General features: G+C 46.3%; 1 protein-coding gene across 1 annotated transcript in view; it reads left to right on the forward strand.

The window, feature by feature from the left end:
- PLOD3 (procollagen-lysine,2-oxoglutarate 5-dioxygenase 3) overlaps positions 1–22816 on the forward strand; it is a 58084-nt gene that overhangs the window by 12035 nt on the left and 23233 nt on the right. Inside the window, exons 2-6 of the mRNA XM_032235677.1 lie at positions 10563–10654; positions 12160–12296; positions 13474–13637; positions 16906–17018; positions 20073–20136. Coding sequence (XP_032091568.1) covers positions 10563–10654; positions 12160–12296; positions 13474–13637; positions 16906–17018; positions 20073–20136 — 570 coding nt within the window. The remainder of the gene's footprint in view (positions 1–10562; positions 10655–12159; positions 12297–13473; positions 13638–16905; positions 17019–20072; positions 20137–22816) is intronic.

Here is a 22816-nt window from a genome sequence, read left to right on the forward strand (position 1 = left end):
GTAAGGATACAAGCAACAAAGTTACAGTCCTGCAGTCCTAAGTGGGAGGAGATGAGTGATTGGAACGATGAGAAGACTAATAGTAATAGTAATGCCGCCTTGGTGAATAGTCGGACAGTGGCGAGCAGTGACGTGCGGTCAGCTTTAGGCCTGGTGAGGCACTTTTTAGACTTGTGGACTTCAACTCCCAGAATTCCACAGCCAGGCATGCTCAGTTCCGATTTAAAGCAACAGCATTTTTCCCCCTTGCAAAATAAGTTTTCCCATTTTTTTTCTTCTCCCTTGCCCTCCTCCCTCCCTCTCTCCCTCCCTCCCTCACTCTCAAACAAACACAGAAGTTGGATTGGATATATTTCCAAAGGCTTGAAAGCAGCTCCTCTGCCATACCCCCCCTTCCCCTGCTGCCTTCCGATCAAACTTTTTGAATTCCTCCCCCCCTCCGCACACACGCACCTTTTCCAGCTGTTTCAGAGATAATTTCAACTCTGCTTCTGCCTGCCCTGCCCTGCCCTCCCCTCATGAAAGTCCAGAGCTCTGTCAGACTGAGCTAGTTGCTCCCAGAGAACTCTAAAAAGCCTCTAAAAATGCCCTCTACAGGAGGCGAGAGAATACGTGGCTCATTTGCATAAGAAATTCTTCGCATTTTAACCCTTGGTTATCTCTTAAAAGGTGAAAAATTCCTTATGCACAGGAGGCCCCTATTTCTCTGGCCTCCTCCTATGGTTAACACAAAGCACTGTTCCAAGTCACTGTGAATCTGGTAGCAACTACCTTGGCTTTAATTATTTAAAAAAAATTCTTTAAAATTCCTTTTCCTCATGACTGGTGAGGCCATGCCTCCCCTGCCTCTAGTGACTGCACGTCCCTGTGGTGAGGGAATTATTTATTTAGCAGAGTGATGGCATTCGGGGAAAAACTGTCCTTGTGTCTAATTGTCTTGGTGTGCAGGGCTCCATCGCATCGTTTGGAGGGTAGGAGTTGAAACAATTTATGTCCAAATTATGTGGCCCTCAATGAAATTGAGTTTGACACCCCTGCTGCAGGAAGTGAGGAGGAGCTGCCCACAAATTGTTCTGGACTTTGCAGATCAGCAGATGACTTCTTTACATTGGTTGAAATAAGTTGTTTGGGCCTAGCCTCCCCCCGGTGGAAAAACCGCACTCTGCACATGTTTAGTTGCGTGTTTTCCAAGGCTGGTCATCAAAAAACAGACCTGGATTCAGAGCTTTGGTTCTTTGTATAAAAAAAAATTATTTCTGTTCTTTTGTTCCATCCCGAAACACAGGTAGTCTTCAGTTTGCAGGTGTTCAGTTAGTTACAAAAGCACCGGATCATTTTTCACACTTACGACCATTGCAGCCTCCCCATAGTCACCTGATCAAAATACAGATTTTTGGCAACTGATTCATACTTATGACGGTTGCCCCGGAGACCATGTCCACATCTTTCGTGACCTCCTGATGAGCAAAGTCAATGGGGGAAACCAGAATCACTCAACAACCATCTTATTGACTTAACCACTGCAGCGATTCATTTAACAACTGTAGCAAGACAGGGACATAAAATGGGACAAAATTCACTTGACAGAAAACGGGGCAGCCCTCACTTAACAAACGCCTTAGCAACGTAAATTTGGGGCTTAAATATATGGTCGTAAGTTGAGGATTATATGTAGCTAGAAAACCAAACCTGCCTGCTGTTTTAGAAATGAGGAAATAACGTTTCTGGTTTCCAAAATCCGAGTTTTCCTTCAAATTGGCAGAAGACCACAATGCAATCTTTTCAGTTTTTGGAACAAGGCTGTATTGCACCTTTTTCGGGACCAAAAGCTATATTTGGTTTTGGAATGACGCACCAGAGGTTCTCCACCCAAAAAGCATGTAAAACGGGGACTGGAACGATATCTTAAACGTAATGCTCTTTTGGATCACCTCAGTTTAAATTTTAATTTCTCACGTGAGCTCCTGGATCAGTGGTTTTCACCTTTGGGTCGGGACCCCGGGTGGGGGGGTTGAACGATCCTTTCACAGGGGTCACCTAAAACCGTGGAAATTCGTACCCTCACCACCCTCCAGGCCTTCCGCATAGCCCTTAAAACCTGGCTGTTCCGACAGGCCTGGGGCTAAAGACTCGCTGCCCCATTTCGAATGGTACAATTGCTGTGTTTTTAACTATGTATGGTTTTTGTGTTCTTGTTACTCTGTTTGTATTTTCCCCTCCCTTTGAGTTGTGAGCCGCCCTGAGTCCCTTCAGGGAAAAGGGCGGCATACAAATAAATTAAACCATAAACCATAAACCATCAGAAAACACATATTTTCGATGGTCTTAGGAACCGAGACACCAATTTTATGGTTGGGGGTCACCACAACATGAGGAACTGTATTAAAGGGTCATGGCATTGGGAAGGTTGAGAACCACTGTCCTGGATGCTTGCAAGCAGGAGATGGAAACCCACCAGAGGTGGATTCCTAGTGGTTCACACTTTCCACCGGTAGTGGAAATGGCGACTGGGTCTCTGGCGACTAGGGACCGCATGCTCACCACGCCCCCAAACTGGTTCCCCGGTTGCTGCGACATCTTTTTTTTTTTACCTTTTAAAATGTTCTGTTCATGCACAGACTATTTATAGGCAACTGCGCACATGCGCATAGTGCGTGTCAGGTCTGTGCGCACAAAATTGAGCATGCACCGAACCAGCAGTAATGCCGGTAGGAACGCATCTCTGAAACCCACCTATGCCTTCTTGTGTTCCTCCTCAAGTAGTACCTCGCGATCGGTTACCACCTACCTGGAGGTATACTTGGACTTCGATAGTCCCATCTTCCCTGAATTAAATCCCCCCTTTGAAGCTAATTTGGAGATCTTTACTGACTGGCGGTCATAAATGCCAAGTGAACTGTATGCCCTGTGGTGAAGCACTTTTTAAATTTTATTTGATCAGTTTCATTGAATGGCCCCCAGTTCTACAGATAGCAATAGTACTTAGACTTACATACCACTTCACAGTGCTTTACAGCCCACTCTAAGCAATTTACAGAGTCAGCCTATTGCCCCCAACAATCTGGGTCCACATTTTACCCACCTCGGAAGGATGGAAGGCTGAGTCAACCTTGAGCCTGATGAGATTCGAACTGCCAAATTACAGGCAGCCAGCAGTCAGCAGAAGTATCCTGCAGTAATGCATTCTAACCACTCTGCCACCATGGCTCTTATAGTCCTCAATTGCATCACTGTTTGGTTTGGCCTAAGATAGGAAAGTAGGAAGTCCGATTCCTGTTATTCAGGATACTGAAAAGAGCCGAGGTGGTGCAGTGGTGGTTAGAGTGCAGTACTGCAGGCCACTTCAGCTGACTGCTATCTGCATTTCAGCAGTTCAAATCTCACCGGCTTAAAGTTGATTCAGCCTTCCATCCTTCCGAGGTGTGTGAAATGAGGACCCAGACTGTGGGGGCAATATGCTGACTCTGTAAACCGCTTAGAGAAGGTTGAAAGCCCTATGAAGCGGTATATAAGTCTAACTGCTATTGCTATTGCTACTGCTTATAAGCACTATGTGCTTAGAGATCGAAGCATTGTTAAAGACACCCACTTTATGGTCTGTTTATGTTGCTGCCCTCTGGGAGGAGGTAACTTTGAATGGCCACTAGATGGTTCTAAGTCAAGGGTTACCTGTACAAATGACCACAATTGAGCCCAAAACTTATGTGGTTAAGTGAGACATTTGTTAAGTGAGTTTTGCCCCATTTTACAAGCTTTCTTTTGCCACAGCTGTTAAGTGAATCGCTGCAGCTGATAAGTTAGTAATCCGGTCGTTAAGTGAAGCTGGTTTCCCATTGACTTTCCTTGTCAAAAAGTTGCAAAAGGGGAAATCACGTGACCTTGGGGACACAGCCACGGTCACCCCCCCTTCCCTGATTTGAATTGTGAGCCATCCTGAGTCCCCTCCGGGGGAAAAGGGCAGCATATAAATATAATAAAATCAATCAAATCAAAAATCAATAAGTATGAACCAGTTGTGCCAAGCCTCTGAATGTTGATCACCTGACCATGGGGGTGCGACAAAGGCCGTAACTGTGGAAAAATGGTCGCAAGTCACTTTTTTCAGTGTTGTTCTAAATTTGAACAGTCACTAAATGAACTATTGTAAGTTGAGGACTACCTGTATTCTGAATTTCAGGTCCTATCAGCGGTAGAAAGAACAGGCCGTAAAACGTGATTTGTGGGACTTCTACCCTAAAACATTTTCTAAGTGTCAGATCATCTGTTGCTGCAGGAGATAGGAATGGGTTGGTGCAGGGTGTCAAACTCCATTTCATTGAGGGCTGCATCAGGGTTGTGTTTAGCCTCGTAGTGTGGGTGTGGTGTGGCCAGCTTCATGTCACTCGTGTTGGGGGCACCTGTGGTGGCCAACTGCTAAGGCATGGCTTCCCTATAACCCTCCCTCAGGCTCAATATAATCTTCCTTCTTTCCTTCCTTCCTTCCTTCCTTCCTTCCTTCCTTCCATCCATCCATCCATCCATCCATCCATCCATCCATCCATCCATCTATCCTTCTTCCTACCTTCCTTTCATCCATCCTCCTTCCTTCCTTCCATCCATCCATCCATCCTTCTTCCTACCTTTCTTCCATCCATCCTCCTTCCTTCCTTCCTTCCTTCCATTCATCCATCCATCCATCCTTCTTCCTACCTTCCTTCCATCCATCCTCCTTCCTTCCTTCCTTCAATCCATCCATCCATCCATCCATCCATCCATCCATCCATCCATCCTTCTTCCTATCTTTCTTCCTTCCATCCATCCTCCTTCCTTCCTTCCATCCATCCATCCATCCTTCTTCCTACCTACCTTCCTTCCATCCATCCTCCTTCCTTCCTTCCATCCATCCATCCATCCATCCATCCATCCATCCATTCTTCCTACCTTCCTTCCATCCATCCATCCTTCTTCCTATCTTTCTTCCTTCCATCCATCCTCCTTCCTTCCTTCCTTCCATCCATCCATCCTTCTTCCTACCTACCTTCCTTCCATCCATCCTCCTTCCTTCCTTCCTTCCATCCATCCATCCATCCATCCATCCATCCATCCATCCATCCATCCATCCATCCATTCTTCCTACCTTCCTTCCTTCCATCCACCCATCCATCCATTCTTCCTACCTTCCTTCCTTCCATCCACCCATCCATTCTTCTTCCTACATTCCTTCCTTCCATCCATCCTCCTTCCTCCCTCCCTCCCTCCCTCCATGCCTTCCTTCTTTCTCTTCTTTTTCCTTCTTTCTTGATTCTTCTTTCTTCTCCCTTCCCCTCTTCCCTTATTTTTCCGTCCTTGCTCTCTTCCCATCTTTCTTTGTCTTTGTCTTCCCTCTTCCCTTTTCTCCTTTCCTGTCCCTTCTTCCATCCTCAGATGCAAAAGGGGAAACATGTCTCCTTTTGTTTTTACTTTGTTTTGATAGCCCTCTGCCAGCAAAGCAGAGCTGGGATGGGGTGGGGGGGCTGCGCGAAGCCCTTCCGAGCTTCATTTTCACTGGCAGGGGATGACCCTGCAGGCCAGATCTAAGCATTGCACAGCCAGATCCGGCCTGCAGGCCTTAAGTTTAAACACTCCTGGGTTATTGGAATGGGATGAAAAAGCTGGATGGGGCTTCTTGAAATGGGCTTCTGCCCTCCACAAAGACCCCTCTGTCTTCTCATCCTTCGGCCGTCATAAAGTTGCGTGCCAGCAGTATAATGCAGTTGTGTGCCAAAGCAGCAGCCTTGGCTGTTCCCCAGAGTTGCATTCCAGATTCATGGAAGGCCTACCGAAGGCCAGGAATCCCTCCGCGGCTTGGCATTCCCAGAGACCAAAAAAATATAAAGCCAAAATTTCTAGCCAGAAGCCTCCCGTAATGCCGTTTTAAACCTTACAGCCAAGGCAGACATTCGGGGCCGAGCTAAGGAGCACCTGGGTCTTCAGGTGTTCTCACCGAGGCTTCCCAAGAGCATGAAGCCAACTCCTGGTCCCGACAAAAAAACATTTTCTTAATTGACTGTGAATTCTGCTCATTCACATCCAGCAAAGTCTTTCAAGGGAGGATTTGCAGTCACAGACCTTATCTGGCTTGGAGAGCTGCCAGGCCGAGATCAGCAAAACTTGGCAAGGACTCTCAAGAGAGTCATGAACCAATGAAGCGAACTAATTGTCTCCTGCAAACTCCACTCCCGTTTCGCTCCTCTTTCCTTGCCTCTGGGAGGGGCCATTCACCGTCCACCTGTGACCTTACTCCCAAGTCAACCCCCGTTCTTTAGCTGTTCCCTTCGTCTGGCACCTCTGCGCATGTGCACACTGGGAACAGGCTCCTGCTGTTCCTCTGCCTGACTGATGTCTGACTCCAAAGGCAGCTGATAACTGGCATAGTTATACTGCAGGAATACTGCATTCAGTTTTGGTCACCACGATGTAGAAAAGATGTGGAGACTCTGGAAAGAGTGCAGAGAAGGGCAACAAAGATGATGAGGAGACTGGAGACTAAAACATATGAAGAACTGTTGCAGGAACTGGATATGTCTAGTTTAATAGAAAGAAGGACCAGGGGAGACATGATAGCAGTGTTCCAATATCTCAGGGGTTGCCACAAAGAAGAGGGAGTCAAACTATTCTCCAAGGCACCTGAGGGTAGAACAAGAAGCAATGGGTGGAAACTAATCAAGGAGAGAAGCAACTTAGAACTGAGGAGAAATTTCCTGACAGTTAGAACAATGAATCAGTGGAACAGAAGTTGCCTCCAGAAGTTGTGAATGCCCCAACACTGGAAGTCTTTAAGAAGATGTTGGATAGCCATTTTGTCTGAAACGGTATAGGGTTTCCTGCCTAGGCAGGGGGTTGGACTAGAAGACCTCCAAGGTCCCTTCCAACCCTGCTATTATATTGTATTGTATAATTGTTATTCTTCTTTACATTTATCATTCGTATACATTTATTATTTCATTTAATAGGTTATAATATACAGTTTGGGTTGCTTTATTTACCATCCCTTTCTCCTTATTTTCCCTTTCTTTTCTCCCTCCCTCCCTTCTCTCCTTTCTTCCTCCTCTCCTTTCCCTTCCTTCTTCCCTTACCTTTCTCCTACTCCTATTCTTCCCCTTCCTACCCTCTCTCCTTCTCTTCCTCTCCTTCCCATCCTCCTCTCCTTACTTCTTTCTTCTTTCCCCCATCTTCCTTTCCTTCTCTCCTCCTCTCTCCCCTTCTTTTCTATTATTGTTGGTGTCTCTTTGAGATCTCAGTTTATGTTTCCTTGGGATGATATTTCTGCAAACCCAAGTATAATTTAATATCATTTCTTATTCCCTTACCTTCGCTAATCTATCCTAACTATATTCTCCCCCCATTTTATGTCTAGTTTTTGTATATATACTTATATATTTAATATTTTCTTTTCTGTTTTCCCATTCTTCCTCTCCTTTCCACTTAACGGTGCATCCGCTGGGTTCTATATCTTCCTACTTTCTTTTCAAGTTTCCTCTCTCTGCCCAATCATAAAATCTTCCCCTTGGTTTTTTTTCTCATTTTAATAGCCCTCTGCCAGCAAAAACGGAGCTCGGGGGGGACGGGTGGTCCTTGGCTATTTCCAGGTTCGCTCCCGGGCTAGAGCTAAGCACCCCATGGGCTGGATCTGGCCCCTGGGCCTTGAGTTTGACACCCTCTCTGCGGGCACGTGAGCCGTCGCCTAGCTCAGCTCCACTGTACCCCCCCCTTGCTGGCCAGCTGATTTTTGGGTCTGCCGCGAGGTGGGCGAGGTGAATATGGGAGATGCGCCCCATGCGCCAGGGGTGGGGGAGCACGCCCCGTTTGTGCTCCCAGGAGGCTGCGGGGAGGCCTGGTTGGCCCAAAACAGGGCACAAGGGGGGTGTTTAGGGTTAGTGCCCCCCCGTGACCCATTTTTGCTCCAAGGAGGCTGCTGTGAGGCCTACTAGACCCTACTAGGCCCAAAACGGAGCATGGGGGGGGTGTTCCTTGCGCACATGTACGAGGGCGAGGGGAAGCATGGGGGTTGTGTACGCATGCGTGTGGGGTCGTGTACACATGCGACAGGGCCTAGGGCGGGTCACGTGCGTAGTGCATTATGGGTGTGGGTGCTTTGGGCACGCGACGACGAAAAGATTAGCCCTCACTGGTCTAACACAACCATTCTCACCCGATGTTCTCTGTTAAACTAGGATCCCTTGAGTTATTACGATTGGGAAAAAAAAAAACTTTTTTTCCTTAAAGAAGAATTATTTCATTATGTAAAGCTGACACTCAGACTGGTAGGAGTTTTGTTTTGTTTTTTTGCATGAGAGCTGTTAAGCTGCCAGCCTGGCACATTGTTATTATTGTACATTACATAAGGATGTCGAAGATGAACAGTGAATTGCATTGTGCAAAGGGTTTGCACTTTGTGTGTTGTTTTTATGTGATATCCTGCAACCTGAACATTATTTGAAAGGTGCCTCGGGGGGGGGGGAGGGAAAAGATTGAAAAACGTTTGAAATTATCTATTATAATCGGTCAGCCAAAAGTTTCTATGAGAATCAAGTCCATTGTTTATTCAATACTATAAAATACGTGACCTACCACACATTATATATGCGGAGGGGGAAAAAAACAGTTAACAGATTAAACGACAATAAACTTTGGAGCACAACATTTCTTTTTTTTTCTACTTTTTTTACCTTTAAACTTTTATTTTATTCCAAAGTTTAAAATACAAAATACAAAAGGAAAGAGAATTGAACAAAAACAAAACTAGATAAGAACATTACATCGCCTTCATCCTCATATTTTAATGACCCCATAATCCCTTGCGGGGTGGAGCAGCTGAATGGAGCTAGCAGAGTGTTTAATAATGGCCGGATGCCCTTCCTGTTGCCAATGCGGAGTTTTGTTCAGCCGATATATTCTCATTGTGCCCAGAGAGAGAAATATCTGTCTCTACCTAGGATTGAACTCACAGCCCCCTGATTGTGTTGGAAGACATATCCATCTGGTTCAGTTCCAAGCTGGGAGAAAGGCACTGGAGACAAAATGGAGGCTGATTGAAAATATGGTTTAATGATGAAGCAGAATCACCAAGTACATGTGATTCTGGGTAGCTGACCACATGGAGTTGAGAGTGATACCTTCTCTTGGGCTTGGCACTTGAGCTTCCTGTTTCTGTGCAAAAGCATGTATTCTATTGGCTGTTGTCAGACTCCCATAGGACCATGTAGGGATCATAGCTTGTTCTATAGGCAAAGTACCAATCCTAGGTGTTTGAGCTCCCAGGTTTGGTTGAGGTGTGCTGGGGAGTGGTGCAACTGCATTCAGAGGCAGAGACAGAGCTGAGGCCGTCTGGCAGTGATCAGGTGCCTACAGAGCTAAACAGCAGTGAGGCAGAGGAATAGCTAGAGCCTGTTCCCTGTGTGTGCATGGGCAGAGGTGCCAGAAAAAAAGAACAACTCAGAAATCAGGGTAGACTTGGGAGTAAAGTCACAGGTGGAAGGTGATTGGCCCCTCCCATGGGACATAAAAGAGGAGCGAAAGGGGAGGGGGCTTTTGCAGGAAACAATTCCTTCGTTCGGTCATTGGATTCGTTTCAGGAGTGTGAAGATCTGTCCGTGAATCTCAGAGACTCTGTGCCCAGTCTTTCCTTGCGCAGCACCTCATTTGGAAAATATTTACATGGCAGCTTTCCAAGATAGATAAGGTCTGTAGTCATAAATATTCCTTTGAAACACTGTTTGCTGAATGTGAATGAGAGGAATTCACATTTTTTTAATAAAAGAGGTTTTGTTGGGACCAGGACTCTGCCTCATGCTTTTTGGGGAAGTCTAAATCAGAATAATGGGATTAAGACATGACCCTCCCGGACATTATAGGATTATCCAGCAGCAGGGCTCACCACATGGCACAACCCCTTGGGGACATTGCCTCACCCTCCAAGCTTCAACCAAACCTGGGAGCTGAGACAAAGTTAGCTATGACCCTGGCATAGCCCCATGGGAGTCTGACAGCAACCAATAGAATACATGCCTTTGCCACAGGAACAGGAAGCTCAAGGGCAAGATCCAAGAGGGTATAAATAACCCTTACTCTCCACTCCATGTGGTCAGCTGCCTAGAATCACACATGCTTCACCATTAAACCATCTTTTTAATCAACCTCCATGTTTCCAGTGTCTTTCTCCCCGCGTGGAACTGATGGATATTTCTTCCAACAAAAAGTACAGGACGTTGGGTGAATCTGAGCCCAGAGACTGAGAAATCTGGCTCATAAGGTTGGAAGGACAAGAGCACTTTTGAATTTCTCCTGTTCACGTTGAGTTCAACTTCAGCGTTTTCAAGTGATTTGACTCTTCAGATAATGGAGACAAAGCAATTAAGCAATTTACCTTAGCTTCCTGCACACTAAGTAGAGAAGCGTTTGAAATATTTGGGGAATTTTTCTGAACCTGCCCTCTGGATAGAAAAAGAAATGAATAGATCTAAAAACAATGCTTTGATTTCCCTCTCTTGTTTTCTCAATTTGAATTCCCTTGTCTAATTTTTACGTTGTCCTGTGGTTTGCAGGGAAGCTCCTGGTCCTGACGGCTGCCACGGAGACAACAGAGGGCTACCGCCGCTTTCTACGGACCACAAAGTATTTCAATTACACTGTCAAGGTGTGTACTTTTTATATTGAAAAAAAAAGAGAAGGGAAGGGTGGGAACATCGCCAAATGGAAGGGTTAATCTGAGCTCTCCTTTTGCTGCCTTTTTGTAAAATTATAGGCTACTTTTGGAGAACAGGTCAAAGAAAGCTAGCCTAAGGATCCACAGTGGCTGAGAATTCTGGGAGTTGTCGATCCGAAACATTTAGGCCAGGGGTGAAATTCAGTAGGTTCTGACAGGTTCTGGAGAACCGGTAGCGGAAATTTTGAGTAGTTTGGAGAACCGGCAAATTCCACTTCTGGCTGGCCCCGCCCCCATCTACTCTCTGCCTCCTGAGTCCCAGCTGATTGGGAGGAAATGGGGATTTTGCAGTATCCTTCCCTTGCCATGCCCACCAAGCCACACCCACAGAACCGGTAGTAAAAAAAATTGAATTTCACCACTGATCTAGGCCCGTGATGGTGAACCTATGGCACGTCTCTGCGGGCTCGCGAGCCATTGCTTAGCTCAGCTCCATCGCACATGTGTGCGCGCCTCCCATCGGCCAGCTGATTTTTGTATCTCTGCCATGCATGGGTAGGGGGGCGAGGCGCATGCACAGGAGTAGGGTGCATGCATAGGGGGCAGGGAGTCACGTGTGTATGCGGAGAGTGGTAGCTGCAGTGCTTCCCCCTCTCTGCCCCATGGCCCATTTTTGCTTCCAGAAGCTGAAGGAAGGCCTACTAGGCCCAAAATGGGGCATGGGGAAGCGCGGGGGGTTGCATGCCCATGCACAGGGGAGCGGGGGAGCGCAGAGGGTATCACGCGCACATTGCATTGCTATCAGCATGCGACGACCAAAAGCATAGCCATCACTGATATAGGCCACCTCCAGCCCAGAATGGTTGGTAGATGGGTGGAAACGCCAGCATTTTACTGGCCATGTCCCTGGGCAAAAGCATCTAAATTTCAAACTAGAAGAACAAGATTTTTTTAAAAAAATAAAAATAAAATGCTTTCTAACAGAATTGGGACCTCGGTGGTCCTCCAGTCCAACCTCTTGCTCAAACAGGAGACCCTATGCTATTCAGACAAATGGTTGTCCAGTCTCTTAAAAATCTCCAATGTTGGAGAACCCACAATTTCTGAAAGGAAGTCATTCCACTACCTAATTGTTTTCACTGTCAGGACATTTTTCGTTAGTTTTAGGTTGCTTCCCTCCTTGTTTAGTTTCCATCCATTGCTTCTTGTTCAATCTTCAGCTGCTCTGGAGTATAGGTTGACCCCCCTCTTCCTTGTGATAGCCCCTGCCCAGTTGTGGTATTCAGCCGGTTCGGATTGGTTCGAGCGAACTGGTAGTGGTGACTCGCCCCGGCTCTAAGCCACCTCATTTAGCTACGTTTTCTAAGCCACGCACATGCGTGCAAGCCGCACACGCTCACAGTTTCGGTGCGCAGCAAACCGGTGGTAATATTATATGAAACCCACCTCAGCCCCTCCCTCACCTGTCTCAACAGTTATCCTAATGTTTCTCCAAGACTTTAGGACTCGGTGAAGAGTGGAAAGGAGGTGATGTTGCCCGGACAGTCGGCGGAGGTCAGAAGGTCCGCTGGCTGAAGGCTGAAATGAAGAAATATGCAAATGAAGAGGATCTTATTGTCATGTTTGTGGACAGGTAAGGCTGATCAATCTTAGGCTGAATCCATACGAGCCGAATGTGCAAAGTGAAATTCTCCTGTTGGCCAAATCTGGCTCAAGGTTCTGACTCAAGACAGAAGATCATTTAAAAGCAATTTATTAGTATACTCTGATAAAAAGGGGTCTCCCTCTGAAAAAGAGGAACCCGTAAAGGTGGCTTTACTTTTATAGGAAGCACAATAAAGAACCTCAAAGTAACAGTTGATTGTGTCAGGATAATGGTTTAAGAGCTGACTAGCTGCTACGATGATGTAATACTAGGAATGAGTCAGCAGGATTTTTGGGCTGATATCACTTTAAGAGCCTGTAATAAGAAGAGGCCCTGTTGGGGCATATCTCTTTGTGTGTGCCTCCGTGCTGTAATTGCTGATTGCTGTTTATTTAAAGTATGTGTATGTATATATTCTTTGTAGATAAAACCACTATTTCAATACAAACCTCTGTTTACTGTATTTGCTCCTGGGTTGTCTCACATAGTCACACTGTGCGCACTCTGACAGATTGGTTTAGAATTAACCATCTCCCTAGTTACAACACCAGAATTAAAACCTCCAGTATTATGTGAGCACAGCCACAGAAAAGAACATCATATTTTGAATAAAAGTATTGAATGCTCTCCTGCCAGTCCTGGTTTCTAAGAGAGAGGCTTTTCTTAAAGGTTACGGCTTATTGTGTCAAATTAGTAGCAGTACATAAAAAAGCAAATTTAAAACACAAGAAAACCCACGTTGGTTAGCCAGTGGAACAGTACTACAAATTGCAAGTATTGCAAGTATTACAAAGTCTATCCTGTGTGGCCCACAAGCCACAGCCCATAAGTTGAAGCTGGCTTAGAGTGGGTTCTCCATCTGCCTAACCCAGGGGTTGGCAACCTGCAGCTCTGGAGCTGCATGTGGCTCTTTCATTCCTTTGCTGCGGCTCCCTGTTGCCAGAGGAGAAAGGACTCTGTGCTAGGAGGAGACTCTATGGTGAGGGAACCGGACTTCCGATCGGCTCCAGAATTGAACAGGAGGCTTCTGGTTAGGACCTTTGTGGTTGTTTGAGTGTTTAAAGTTGCCGATCCCTGGCCTATCCCAACCATTCCCATGGTTTCTAGAAAGGAACCATTGCTTCAAGCACTAACTCAGAATGTGTCTTCTCCTTTCCACCCCTAGCTATGATGTGCTCCTGGCTGGAAGTCCGATTGAACTTCTTTGGAAGTTCCTGCAGTTTAAGAGCAACCTGGTCTTCTCAGCAGAAATTTTCTGCTGGCCGGAGTGGTCCCTGGCTGAGAAGTACCCACCGGTCACCTTTGGAAAGCGCTTCTTAAACTCTGGAGGTAAAAAGGGTTAGGAGGGGGCCGTAGGGTGAGGGTGGAATCAGGGCAGCTCCCAATTTCATGCGAGGGAGACCCTTGTTTGTGTGCCAATACGGATGTTGGGGAATTTCAGTTCTGTGTGATAACCCAGGGCCAGGCACAGAGGCAATACAGTCCGCTGATAGTTCAAAACGCCCCTTTATTGCTCCCATGTTTATGACAAGTCCCCAGACACACACACACACACACACACAGAGAGAAAGAAAGAGAGAGAGAGAGAGAGAGAGAGAGAGAGAGAGAGAGAGAGAGAGAGAGAGAGAGAGAGAGAGAGAGAGAGAGAGAGAGAGAGAGGGAGCCTCTGGCTGCAAATAGTCCAGAAAAAGTCTGTTAGCACCAGTGGTGGGTTTCAAAAATTGTTCGAACCTACTCTGTGGGTGTGGCCTCCTTTGTGGGAGTGGCTTGCCGCCCATGTGACCTGATGGGAGTGGCTTGCCGCCCATGTGACCGGATATGAAGATGGCGACGACACTTGTCAGAACCACCTTAAATTACCTCACACACAGTACTGACATGCATAAGAATATGATGTACCCTTATTTTTTAAAAGGCATCTTTGGTTTGCGTTAAAACAACTTCAACACACGCAATGTTCTGATTGCACCACAAACGCAGTAGTCATCCTTACCTTTCACAGAGGCACTGAGTTTTATAAATATGAGCATGATAGTGTAGAATAATCATATCCAAGGACCAGTGGTGGGTTTCAAAAAATTCTGGAACCTCTTCTGTAGGTGTGGCCTGCTTTCCGGGTCCACTGGTGGAACCTCTTCTAACCGGTTCGGTAGATTTGACGAACCGGTTCTACCGAATAGGTGCGAACTGGTAGGAACCCACCTCTGGTTAGAACTACGACTGCAAAGCAAGAAGTCCAGCGGGGCAAGGGAATAAGTCAATGAGTCCAGGAAGCAAAGGAAATAGTCCGGGAAGCAAGGAGTAAGGCAAGAAGTCCAACAAACTCCAAATATCAGCAACGGCACACAGAACTCCACGAATTCAGCGTTTGTTCCCGACAAACACCCCTCCCTGCAGCATCTCCTTACGTCTCAGTCCCCAGGTGTGCCTTGGGGAGGGGGGGTGTTCACCTCCCGAGTCGTCGGGTCGGCCTGCACTGTATCTGCCTCCTCTCCACTCTCTGTGCTTGGGGACCCGGAGGGGGCGGTCCTTCGGCATCACTTGAGCTCTGTCGCTATTCATCGCCACTGCCTGCTCTCTCGGTCGTTCTGCCTCTGTTCCCCCAACTGGAAAATCATCCCGACGCCGAGGCTGCCTCGTCCTGCTCTTCCTCGCATTCTTTTGAAGCCAATGAGGCCGCCCCACTCAACCTCTGTCCACCCCAGCTCCAGCCCTTCCCCCTCCACGGATTCAGACTCCGACGGAGGACATGACATTCTGGGACCGAAGGACACATTTTGAAATAATACAAAGAGTCCTCGACTTATGACTACAGTGGAGCCAAAAGTTCCATTGCTAAGTGAGACAGTGGTTAAGTGAATTTTTGCCCCATTTTACGACCTTTCTTGCCACACTTGTTAAATGAATGACTGCGGTTGTTAAGTTAGTAACAGGGTTGTTAAGTGAAGCTGGATTTCTCATGGACTCTTGCTTGTCAGACGGTCGCAAAAAGGGATCGCGTGACCCTCGGACATTGCAACCGTCATTAAATACACGCCAGTGTATTTGCCCAGCATCCAAATTTTGATGTTGGGACTGCTTCAACAGTCACTAGTGGGGGGAAATGGTCGTAAGTCATTTTTTTCAGTGCCGTTGTAATTTTGAACAGTCACTGAGCGAATGGTTGTAAATCAAGGACTACCTGTATCGCCTTTAGCAAGAACTTGGGGAAACTGTATAGGTAGAACTGTTGGTCATAGCTATGGAACTCTAGCAGAGGGTACAGCAATAGAAACCATAGTTTGAATTCTGCAGTTTACTTACTACCAGTAGTCCTCATTTAGCAACTGCCTCATTTAGCAACCATTCAGAGTTGCAAGGGCTATGAAGCAGTAATATTCGCGTTTATAACTTTTGCAGAACCTGTAAAAACAAAGGAAAGCCAAAATCAGATTGTAAGGACAGTTACGGTTTCACATAGCAACTGTTTCGTTTAACGACTTTAATGAAGCGCCATTCCCAATTGCAGTCACAAAATGAGGACTACCTATAAATCAAAATCAAAGAAAATGTTTGGGCGTGAACCAGCTTCTTGGAAGGTTCCTTCTGTGTTTCTTATCATTCCTGCCATTGTTTTTCATTTTTTTAAATAGTATTTTATTTTATTGGGTGTCATACATTCTAATACAAATAAAACTAGTAGAATTAATCATAGTTATTACATTCAACCAACTTATATATTTCTAATAGTAATACACATTTATATTAAGTTATCATCTATCATTATTTAATTATTCCATGTTTTCTCTATTTTATTGCTTTTATTTTATTATGTAAAAGTGTATACACTCATATTCCCCCTTTCTCTTATTTCTATCTCCTCTTCTAACTTTTAATCATGTCACCCTTTTATTAAAAGACGTTTTCTTTCTATCCTACCTAACTTTTAATCATGTCACCTACCTAAAAAAGAAAGGAAAGGAGAGGGAAAAAGAAAAGCAAATCAGAACAAGAAGGAGAAAGAAAAAATATCTCTATATCGTCTCTTGCCTGCTTTAGTACTGCCTGCTTTAGTACAATTGCTGTGCTTTTTTTGACTTGCCTCCCATATTCCCATTGTTTTTCAAGATGAAGCCAGCCGTTCACCCTTTGGATTCTTGCAAGATTGTACAGGCAGCCATATGGTCTAGAAACTTGTACTCACTGTTCTTTTTTAAGCAGAGGTTCTCAGCATACCAAATTGTGCGTCTGCAGTGCCAGATTACGGGAAGGTATAGCAATCCAGCGTGGGTAGACAATACTGAATGCCCTGATTTTCTCTGGCGTGTATCAAAAAAGACCATTTTTCTGTCTTGGCTTGTTACGGAGAGGATAATCCCCATCTTGATAAATCACAAGTAAATTCTAGATCAGGTGAAATGGCTAAAAAAGCACCTGATGATTTAATGAGCTGGCAGTTTTTGTGAGCTAAATTCCAATCTTTTCCCAACTTAGAAGGGTAATATTTTTATAAGCACTTGTTTAAGAGTTTTTAAAAAAATGTTTACAAGTTTCTAGTCCTTAACATTACTACCCTGTTATGCAGCATCTCCAAACACATTGCATTTCTGCTTTCCAGGATTCATTGGCTATGCCCCCGTGATCAACCGCATTGTCCAGCTGTGGAAGTACAAGGATGATGACGATGACCAGTTGTTTTACACACGCATTTACCTGGATCCTGCCTTGCGTGTAAGTGCTGGGAGAAACTCCCTTTGTGGGTTTTGTAGTCACTTCTATACAGTTACAGCCTGCCTATGTTAAAAAAAAATATTGGGGCTTCATTTCCCAGTCACTAAAATGGCTTATGCAACTCCGACATCGCTTCCCCAACAGTGCTGTTCCCACAGAGGGCTTTACGGCATCCATGTAGGGGCTGGAGCTGGCTTAAAATTGTCCCAGTCTTGCGTAAAGTTCAGACAAATCCGATCAGTTTCTCTCTTTTTCTAACTGCTAACTGCTAAGTCTAACTGCTATTTTTCATTTCTCACCTCCAGCACATTGAATAGAAGAGAAAGAATGGCTGGGGGGAAAAGGGGCTACTCTAGGATGGAACTCGTTGCCAAAGCAATGTAGATCACCCTGCCCAGATTTTGGTCAATTAAAGGGACTGAGCCATGTTTACTGTTGGCTTCCTGGCCAATGGGGGGGGGGGGGGGGAGAAGCTAGTGACGTCATGAAGCCTTGCCAGTAATCTGGCATATGAGGAGTCATGGGATGTCCAGTTCCTGCTAGTGAGGTCAGGAAGGGAACTCAGTTGCTTAGCAACCACTCAAAATTATGATGGCAGGAAATGGGTATCTCATGAATCCTCATATGCCAGATTGCTGGCAAGGCTTCATGACTTCACTAGCTTCTTCCCCATTGGCCAGGAAGGCAACAGTAAACATGACTCAGCCTTTGCAGTTGATCAGAATGTGGGCAGGGTGACCTGTATTGCTTTGGCAATGAGTTCCATCCTAGAGTGGCCTCTTTCCCCCCCGCCACTCTTTCTCTTCTACTCATTATGTTGGAGGTTAGAGATGAAAAGGTCTTAAGTACAGACCCAGTTCTGAAATTTCAATGAATACCCTCCTCTCGCAGTCATGTGACCAGATTTTAGGAATTTTAGTGACTGTTTGCAAGATCCCGTAGTCACATGACCATATTTTAACAGCATTTTCAGTGGGGTGGAAACTGGCATGTACTTTGGGGGGAAACTGGCATCTATTTTTAGCAAAATTTGTCCACAACGAACAATTGGTTCCCTTAACAACTGCAGTTTTCACTTAACAACTGCCAAAAGAAAAATCAGGTTGGTCACAGGGGTGACCTGCTTTATAACCGTCATGATTTAGGGCCATAATGGATGAGCCTGTCATCATGGTTGTAAATTGAAGACTTCCTGTATTCCCCAAACTGATGCTTTTGGCCCAGTTAATGGAAGGAAGTTTGCCTGGAGTAGGAGCTATCTGTTGTAAGTCTGTTGTGGGAGCAGGACCAACCTCCAAAACCCCGAAAAGCATGCCATTTCATGCAACCTGTGATAGCAGAATCTAAAATATGTTGCAAAAGTCAAGTTACATAGTGACAAAGGGGATGAGTTGCTAAACAGAGTTTAGGTTATATCCAGTCCCACTTTTGAAGGAGCATGTCAGAATGTGCACAGTGGGACTACTATTTTGAGAAAACCTCAAAAGCAAATTACAGTACACAGAGGTTTTGTCTTTCACACAGTGGTTTATTTACAAGGCGTGCGCAACCACACACACACACACACACACACACACACATATATATATTGCATTTTTTGCTGATAAATAAATGAAGGGAGACTAGTATAGATCCATTTCAAACGATTTAGCTCTCATCAGCTAGCCATACCCTTACTGGGATTTGAACTTGGGCTATTTTATATGTCAGGCAGTTATAATAACCTCTAAGCCACAAGCTCTCCTCCTTTATCAGCTGAGCCAGGGGAATGATTAGATGTTTTGTCAAGGCACCTGGTATGCCCAAATATGGGAGGGAGCATACTGTACGTGTACACACACACACACACACACACACACACACACACACACACACAGAAAGAGAGAGACAGAGAGAGAGAGAGACGGCAAAACCAGGCAATCAGTCAATCTTCAACTATAACACAGAAGCACAGATGGAGAGAGAAACTGCCCTCACAAGGCCTCTCTTATATAGACAGCCTCTTAAAGGGATAACCCTGCTGACTCATTCTCATTGCACCATCTCGGTTTACAGCTTTATAGCTGCTGGTCAGCTATTATTAAATCATCATTACCTTAATAGAGCATCTCTAGCCAGGAAGAATTTTACAAAATGCCAACAACTGACTCTGAATCTGCAACTCACCAACGTTGCTAAGCTCCATGTCTATGGAGATTCTCAGTCATCCAGGTCATGGTTGCCTCAAAGGGGCTTTTTCAAGAGGCAGTTGGCTTCTCATCCAAGAATCTTCTTCAGCTCTGACTGGATGGTGAGGAAGGAAAGGGTGGCGCAGTGGCTAAGACGCTGAGCTTGTCAATCAGAAAAGTCGGGCAGTTTGGTGGTTCGAATCCCTAGCGCCGCGTAGTTCCTGCTACTTGTCCCAGCTTCTGCCAACCTAGCAGTTTGAAAGCCTGTAAAAATGGAAGTAGAAAAATAGCGACCACCTTTGGTGGGAAGGTCACAGCATTCCGTGCACCTTTGGAGTTTAGCCATGCCGGCCACATGACCACGGAGATGTCTTCAGAAAGAACTAGCTCTTCGGCTTTGAAACGGAGATAAGCACTGTCCCCTAGAGTCGGAAATGACTAGCACGAATGTACGAGGGGAACCTTTATCTTTAGTATCTCCAGGGGTGGGATCTTACTGGTTTAACAAGAAGTTCTCTGTGCGTATGTGCGCAGTTTACAGAGAAACCACCTTCCGCATTACTGCTGGGGAAGAAAACAGGTAAGGTGCAGCAATCCACTCGTCTGTGCCTATCAGCTGGGCTTCAGAGAAGGGAATATAGGTGAGTATAATGGTCTTACTCAAAGTAAGAGCGAACCAGTTGATAGTCGGAGCTATTGGTTCGCTCGAACAGGTAGAATCCCACCCCTGATTATCTCCTAGGTTGCTAAGCTACAATTCAGTGTCCCTTCCCAAGGCTTGATTTGTAACTTGACCATGGGAGGGGTTTGTAGAAGGATTAGAAGAACAATGTATTGTGTAATGAAAGGTTACTGTGATCTTAGCTCCTACATGTTGTGTTTCTAGGAAAAATACGGGATCACCTTGGATCACACATCCAAAATCTTCCAGAACCTGAATGGGGCCATTGGTAAGTACCGTATTTTTCGGAGTATAAGACGCTCCGAAGTATAAGATACACCTAGCTTTTGGGGAGGAAAACAAGGGGGGGGGAGAATCTGCCTCTGCCTCCCAGCAATTTGCCTCCTTGCAACAAACAGCAAACAGTACAGACAATATACACTGTTTGTAGTGTTATGTTTCAGACGATACTTGTACAGATGCTGATGTGCTTTCTGGAAGTATAGTTATTCTCTCTTATTTAAAAGAATAGCACTTTTTAAAACAATAGCACTGGGCTTCTCAGATCAAGCATTTATTTTAAAATGCTTCTTCATTTTGTTGTCTAGAATAATAATAAAGCAGTCTTTAAAAAATAAGTCTAATATTTTGAACATTCTATAGGCATTTATAGTTGTCGACTTACCTCCTTGCAGCAAACAGCCTGATTAGCACAAGGGGGGGAAAAAAATCTGCCTCTGCCTCCCAGCAATTAGAAAAAAGCAAGTTTCACTTTCAATTTCTCCCGACCATCACCTGTTTAAGGCTGCCGGGATTGCTTATTGAAACCTCCGGAAGCCCCCGTTTGCTGTAAAGAGGTGAATTGCTGGGAGGCAGAGGCCAAAGGGGTGGGGCTACATTCAGTGTATAAGACGCACCCAAATTTTCACCTTCTTTTAGGGGAGAAAAGGTGCGTCTTATACTCCGAAAAATCTGGTAAATGGGGCTCCCAATGAGGAGAATCAGCAAAAATAGGTCTGGCAGAGGAAAAAATGACTTGTAGGAGCAGGAAGGGAGCAGAGGGTCTTTGGGAAATTTTGTAACCTGGAGATCTCAAAATACAAGACAAACACCAGTGGAGTTGAAAACTTAACTGGAGCAGAATGAAGGAAACCAGGGGTGTCCGGACAATTTAACAAAGCAACTATTCTAATGGCACGAGGCAATTATCAATGTGGTGTATCAGTGGTGGGTTGCAGGCGGTACGCCCCGGTACGGGCGTACTGGAGTCTGCCCAGAGCACTGGATAGCCTTCCAGTACGATGCATCGGAGGGCCCATCCACCAGCCCGAGCTCCTTACTGGTCTTTTAAGTCTTCGGCACTTCCGCGCACGGCGCGTACAGCACCTGCACAAACCTCCACTGAGCAGCTGGAGCGTCGCGGAGGCTCGCGGAAGTGGTAAGACACATGCGGGCGTCCATGTGGACGACGCCGGGCCTGCTCCAACCGTACTGGTTGGAACGGGATGCGGAACCCACCACTGTGGTGTATGTGCCAACAACATCACAATGCGCATAACCAAAAGGCGTTGGTGTGGTTTGTTGCTTGTTTTTATCATGTGTGCACAGATGTACACCACAGACACCTCTGGTTAAGGCTATTATGATTTAATTGGGCTTGAAGAATGTCCACTACAGATAACAGCAAGTATATACCTGGTAGATTCAGAATGCCAGAACTGGTCACCATGAAGCAGTAATGGCAAACCTATAACACGCGTGCCACAGGTGGCACGTAGAGCACTCTCTGTGGGCTCACGAGCTACTGCCGAAGCCATTGCGCATAGCTCCATTGCGCATGTGCACGCGCCTCCCTTCGGCCACCTGATTTTTGGGTCTCTGCCATGCATGGGGAGGGGTCAAGGGCTGGGGGGTGGGGGGAACGCGGGCTTTGGTGTGCCACTGTCCCTCTCCGTCCAAGGAGGCTGCAGGGAGACCTGCTAGGCCAAAAATGGCATGCGAGGGGAGAGCGGCGGCGTCCCCCCCTCCGCGGGCCGTTTTTGCTCCCAATGGGCTGCAGGGAAGCCTACTAGGCACAAAACGGGGCAGGGGTGGCGCATGCATGCGTGGGGTGTGAGGTGGCAGCGTGGGGGGAGCATGTACATGCACGGGTGGGGCGCGCAGTAGGCTGTCACGCACTCATTACATTATGGGTGCGTTGACGTGTGCACGCACGCTGTCACATTTATTTATTTATTTATTTTATTTGTCTTGTATGCCGCCCACTCCCGGAGGACTCCGGGCGGCTCACAAAAGACAAGGGAAAGGGGGGAACAAGACAAAGACAACATATTAAAAACAAAACCAACATTCACAATTTCTATGGAGGTAGATGCTTCTCAGCTCCCCCAGCCTGCTGGAACAGCCAGGACTTGGTGGCTTTGCGGAAGGCCGGGAGGGTAGTAAGGATCCGGATCTCAACAGGGAGCTCGTTCCAGAGGGCCGGAGCTGCAACAGAGAAGGCTCTCCCCCGGGGAGTCGCCAGCCGACATTGGCTGGCAGATGGAATCCGGAGGAGACCCAGCCTGTGCGGTCTAATTGGTCTGAGAGAGGTAATCGGCAGGAGGCGGTCTCTCAGGTACCCAGGTCCGATGCCATGTAGGGCTTTATAGGTAGCGACCAGCACCTTGAAGCGGATTCGGAGACTAATAGGTAGCCAGTGCAGCTCGCGGAGGATAGGTGTAACGTGGGTGTACCTTGGTGCACCCACAATCGCTCGCGCGGCTGCATTCTGGACTAATTGGAGTCTTCAAGGGCAGCCCCATGTAGAGCGCATTACAATAATCCAGTCTTGAGGTCACGAGGGCGTGAGTGACTGTCTGAAGGGCCTCCCGATCCAGGTAGGGTCGCAATTGGTGCACCAGGCGAACCTGGGCAAAGGTACCCCTGGTCACAGCCGACAGATGGTGTTCTAGAGTCAGCTGTGGGTC

Source organism: Thamnophis elegans, chromosome Z (genome assembly GCF_009769535.1).
Source record: "Thamnophis elegans isolate rThaEle1 chromosome Z, rThaEle1.pri, whole genome shotgun sequence".
NCBI classification, from domain to species: domain Eukaryota; kingdom Metazoa; phylum Chordata; class Lepidosauria; order Squamata; family Colubridae; genus Thamnophis; species Thamnophis elegans.